A 5565-nucleotide genomic window follows, 5' to 3' on the forward strand; every position below is an offset into this window, starting at 1 on the left:
GGCGCGGGGCCCGGCTCCGCAACCCCGCCGGGGCCCCGGAGAGCGACGGCCGGACCGTGACCTGCTGCCTGTTCTCGGAGCGAGAGCCGGGCGGCCCCCAGCCGACCCCCGCCGCCGCCGCCGCCCCCTCCGGCCCCGACGGCGCGGCCGACGGCGGCTCCCCGGAGCGGCGGGGCCGGGAGGCGCGGGCGCGGCTGCTGCTGCTGGAGCAGGAGCTGAAGGCCGTCACCTACTCGCTGCTGAAGCGGCTGAAGGAGCGCTCGCTGGACAGCCTGCTGGAGGCGGTGGAGTCCCGCGGGGGGATGCCCGGAGGCTGCGTCCTGGTGGCCCGCACCGAGGTGCGCCTGGGGGGCCTGGCGGCGCCCCCGCACCTCCTCCTGGGCAAGCTGTTCCGCTGGCCCGACCTGCAGCACCCCGCCGAGCTGAAGCCCCTCTGCGAGTGCCAGAGCTTCGGCGTCGCCGACGGACCCACCGTCTGCTGCAACCCCTACCACTTCAGCCGCCTCTGTGGGCCAGGTGAGCAGCGGCGAGTTGGGTTTACCCCCGGAAAACACCCGCAGATTTGGGGGTTCTCGGCTTCTGGCCCCTTCCTGGCCTTATCTGAACCCTCGTGGGGCAGCGCTGCCCCGGCCCCGCGGGATGCCCACGGGGAGATGCGCCTGGCGCGGGGTCCCCGCCGGGCATCCCCAGCTCCCCTGCCGCCAGCGATTCCAGTTGTGCGTTAAAAGCCCTTTCTCTTTTTATTTCCTTTTTTTTTTTTTTTTTTTTTCCCCTCTTCCCGCGGAGTTTCCCAGCGCTCTGGGAGCCGGAGGGGCGATAATCGGCGGCTCCATCCCGCTGGCGCCAGCCTGGCTCGCCCGTATCGGAGCCGGGCGGTCACCGCCGCCGGCTTAAAGCCGCAGGACCCGCCGGGCGCCTCGGGGAGGGCTGCGGGGATGCCCCCGCCGCGGGGATCCCCCCAACCCGCGGGGGAACCGGGGCTCCTGCTTTTCTCGGGGGTTTCTCCTTTTTTTTTTTTTTTTTTTTTTTTTTTTCAGCGTAGGCAGATCGTGAGCGTTTTCAAGGAGCGCGTTTGGTTTCCTTGAGGGTTTTGTGTTTCTCTCAGCAGCGCACGATCGTGTTTCCATGTGAGCTGGGAGCAGTTAAATGGAGCAGAGGCGTGCTCGTGTTTGAGGTGCAGAAATCGAAATGATACTTAGAGGGGTGGACACTTGGATTCATGCTGACAGAGGGTAGGATTAGGTGGGATCTTAGGAAGAAAGTCTTCCCTGTGAGGGTGGGCAGGCCCTGGCACAGGTTGCCCAGAGAAGCTGTGGCTGTCCCATCCCTGGAAGTGTCCGAGGCCAGGTTGGACGGGGCTTGGAGCATCCTGGGCTGGTGGAAGGTGTCCCTACCCATGGTGGTGGGTTGGACGAGATCATCTTTAAGGTCCCTTCCAACCCAAACCACTCTGATGCTGATGGTCCTTTTTTTTTTTTTTTTGGCAAGAACTTGGATTTTCTTTCTTATTTTGCAGTCTGGGCTCCTGCCTCACTTTGTGCTTTGCATCACTTCTTTCAAAGAAACTTCTCTGCTGGGCGTGCTTCCCCCGAAGGTCGCTAGAGGCTGGAGGCAGCTTTTTTTACTCCAGTTGGAGTGGAGTTGCGTTTGTAGGAACGGGGCGTTTATTTTAGAAACGAGCGAAGTTTCCCAGTCCCTTCGCTGCAGCCGTGGTGGTTTTCCCAGCCGTGTGTGGCTGCCAGCCCTGTGCTGGGAGTAGTAGAAAGCAGAGCTGTTATCGAGTGCCCCCTTATCGCTCTGATAATGGGTGACTGTGCCAGGCCCCACCCGCGCCGGCTGGGCGCTGGTGACAGGAGCCAAGAAAAAGCCCTGATGCCCTTTTCCACAAGTGGCTGCCTGCAGGGATCGTCCGTGTTCGTGTTTCCCACCCAGTTTACTGTGGGGTGATGTAGCTGAGGGGTGTGAAGGCACCCGTGGCAGCAGCTCTGGCTCTGGTGTGGGCCCAGCATGGCACAGGTCAGGCTGTTACATCCACACGAGGTCTGTGGCACCATTATTTTTTACTTTGAGACTCCTGAGCACCCTGGGAGAGGAGCATCCTGCTCCCTTAGGGGAGATGGGGAACCTTTTCTTACCAGCAGTAAGATGACTCCAGAGTCATCACGTGGGCAATGCTGAGGTTCTCTTTGAACTCACCCAGGCTGAGCTGCAGTTGTTGGCCGAGTGCTTTCAGGTCAGGGTGGGAGCTGAGGAGCACACTCATGTTTTGGTAGGCTGGGGTCAATGTGATGCCATTGATTTTCAGTAGTTTCTCACTGAAGTGGGTGCCTTCTCAATGCTGGTGCCATGGCTTAGCCCAGCTGGCTGCACACTCAGTTTTGGCACATTATAGTTCAAGAAACACATCACTGTCATGTTGTGGAAAGGAAAAAAAAAACCCTCCAATCAGGACACAGATTCATCAGCTTTTTGCATGGTCTTGACCCTTGCAAGGACAGCAGGAGCCAGTTGAATGACCTGATTCAGCAAAGCAGTTCTGAGGACTCGCTGAACTTGGAGCACATGACTGCCACAGTCCTGCTGCCTAAAGCCCAGCGTGTGCTCAGGAGCTTTGCGAGGTGGAGGTGGGGGTGAGCAGGATTGTGGATCTGCTGCTGAGCCACTCCTGTGCCCAGGGCTTTGTTGGGAGGGACCAGAATTGGGTGGCTCGTTGGCTGAAGCCAGGCCTGGCTCTGGTGTCAGCCTTCAGGGGCCGAGAGAGGAGCGTCTGTGGCCCAACACCCTCTTTCAGTAGTCGTGTGTTTGGGGAGCTCTTGTTAAGTCCATGTGTGTTGGAGTCACGGTTGGAAGGTTGTCTCCCAAGGCAGATGATGGAAACCTTGTTCTCTGGGAAGCAGCATTATGGTTTGTGTGGTTCAGACTGGGTGTCCAGGCATGGATATGGGATGGGGGCGTAGGCGAGACTTGCAGCGTTTTCAGTAGCAAAGCCCACCTTGAATGGTCAAGGTGGAACTCCCATTCCTCAAAAACTGGGAAAACTCTTGGTCTCCAGTTGCTCCCAGGTGTTTATTTTTAACCTTGGGAGAGTTCCTACCCTAGAAGAGAAAGCGGGAGGGTTTGCTGATAACCCGAGCACAGCACTAACCTACAGTTTTGTTTTTCCAGAGTCTCCACCACCTCCCTACTCTCGGCTGTCTCCTAATGACGAGCAAAAGCCACTGGGTACGTGTTTTCCCTCTTTTGATGTCCCAGGAACTCTTTCATGGTGCAGTCCTGGTGTTGGTTTTGAGGCAGCCCTCCCTGGCAAAAGCCAGCAAGCTGGGGTTTTATGGCTCCTCATTATTTCTGAGCAAGCATCACCTGACAGGCTTTAAGAAGTAAATGGATGTCAGTTTATCCTCCCAAATTACCATGTAGACACATGCATATTTTCCAAAATAATATGAAGCTCTATTTTTAATGAAGGCGTAATGAAAGGTTACCAGACGTCATGTTTTGTCTGCGTGTGTAATCTGTGGGATGATGGAGCAGAGGGGGAGTGGGAGCTCCTGGGTGCCATTTCCATAAAGCCCTGGCTGCTCTGCACCTTGGAGGAACCGGCTCTTACCCTTCCTCTGCTCATTGCAGTGAGATGTAGAGTCTTTGAAACTCGGCACTGTGTAATTTCTGAGTGGGGTATGACTTCTCCTGGTGAATTATGGAGTGTTTTCAAAGAAGAAGTAGTGAAAGTGGCTGGGATGGGTACCTGGGCACGGAGGGAAGGGTGCTGGAGAGCCTGACAGCCTTGGATCCTGGTCCTGCGCGCTGCATGTTGGTTTGGAGATGTTTCAAGTTGGCATCGCTGCATCCTGCGTGTCTTGCTCAGTTAAATGGGAAGCAAAGACGTGGGAAAGAAGTGAGGAATCCCACGTCCCATGAGGGTTTTTTAATGGGATCAGTGCAGCTGTGGGATTTCTCCCTTCATCTGTGGCTGGTGCCTCTGAGTTCTGGGTGTAGCGACCAAGGTGAGCCGCTCTTACTCCCCATGAGGGAGGAGGCAGACAGGGTTTGGCAGGGTGATGGGAAGGGGACAGTGTTCCTGCCTGTCCCACCCAGCCCCGAGGGAAGGCAGGAGCTATCCTGTGCCAGAGGTGAGTCCCTGCCCTGGCATCTCCCTGCGGTGCAGCCACGTGGGCACCCAGCGCCTGTCTCGGAGGGACATCATCGGCGCCTTCATCACCACAGGGCTGTGACCTGGGTGTCCTGCAAAGCCAAACTGCCTGCTTGTGGGGTTTTTATTTTTGTTAGGTGTGGAGGCAGGAAAAAAAAAAAAGGAAAAAGTTGTCCCTCCCTGCGCTCCCCCTTCCAAGTTAATTCCCTTTGGAAACTGCTTGTGCTGCAGGGAGAGATGATAGTGAGCTACACGTGACTTTATTAAAACAACAGCCAGGGACTGAAATTTGCTTCACTGGCTTGTTTGATTGGAAAAATAATAGTTAATCTGTGAGCAAACAGTTGAGCACTTAATTAGAGGGGTGTAAGCAAGAGAGAATAACAAAGACTCTTAACTTGTTAAAACAAAGTTTCCTTCGCTTCAGCAAAGAGGAAGGAAGGAAGGAAGCAAGAATAAACAGCTTCAAGAATTTTAATGGTGATAATTAAGTATAGTAACTCTGACTTGTTTAGAGGCTTAATGTAACTTTATCCAGTAAGCACCAAGTTCCTACTTGTTTGATCAACTTAACTGGAGTTATTTTTGTGGTGGAGGCAATTCAGACTTTGCATTTGCGTGGTGGAGCTACAAAGTTAATTGTTGCTTTCTGGCCCGGTGGAGAGTTCCTCTCGGGGAGGTGGTGGGAAGCTGGAGAGCCACTGGTGCTCACGTAGCCCTAGCAAACACAGGAGGACTAAAAGTGCCTTTTTTTTTTTTTTTTTTTTTTTTTTTTTTTTTTTTTTCTTTTTTCCCCCAGATCTATCAGATTCCACGTTGTCTTACACTGAAACAGAGGCTACAAACTCGCCCAACGTCACGCCCGGAGAATTCTCAGGTCGGCAGATGTTTGCACCTTCCCGCCCGTGTGGTGTGAGCTGGGGGCTGGGGTGGGGCAGCAGGGGGATGTGGGGGGGTATGGTCCTTCTGTGGGTTTGTGTTTTTGGTGTGGAAGGGAGGGAGAGCAGTTACTCGAGTTGGTTGGTCGGAGATGCCAGCGCTCCGCGGGTTGCGATAAGATGCTGCTCGTGGGGCGAGCGGGGACGTTTGGGAAGTGGCCACTCTTGTCCCCTGTGGAAGCCACTCCCGAGCTCCAGGGCCGTGGGCTGCTGTGGGGTGGGGTTGTACACCCTCCCCATTTCCATGGCAGGAGGAGGGAGGCCGTTCCAAATGATGCTGCCTCGTGGTGGTTCTTGCCGAGTCCGTCGGGCTTGTGTTACCTGTTGGGCCCTGGCCCCGCAGTGCAATCCCTGCTTTCATGAGCAGGCTCCCAGCTACGGTGCCATTGAAGCTCCTGAACAAAGCTTGGCTTAATTAGGTCCTGGTTTTTGCTCTGCCACACCCCTGCAACCTTTCATTCCTTTAATGGGGCTCTG

The 5565-nt window shown here is 55.3% G+C and overlaps 1 protein-coding gene across 1 annotated transcript; it reads left to right on the forward strand.

Moving 5' to 3' along the window:
- Nucleotides 1-43: 43 nt before the first annotated feature.
- LOC114073534 (mothers against decapentaplegic homolog 6-like) lies at nucleotides 44-5234 on the forward strand (the record flags this gene model as incomplete). The annotated part of the gene is made up of 4 exons (XM_027911269.1): nucleotides 44-516; nucleotides 3166-3222; nucleotides 4950-5027; nucleotides 5181-5234. Coding segments are annotated over 4 exons (662 nt in total), but the record flags the coding sequence as incomplete, so codon positions are not given.
- Nucleotides 5235-5565: the final 331 nt, after the last annotated feature.

The sequence above is a fragment of the Empidonax traillii genome, unplaced genomic scaffold (assembly GCF_003031625.1).
Source record: "Empidonax traillii isolate 1590-97213 ecotype Southwest subspecies unplaced genomic scaffold, ASM303162v1 scaffold6876:size5565, whole genome shotgun sequence".
NCBI lineage: Eukaryota > Metazoa > Chordata > Aves > Passeriformes > Tyrannidae > Empidonax > Empidonax traillii.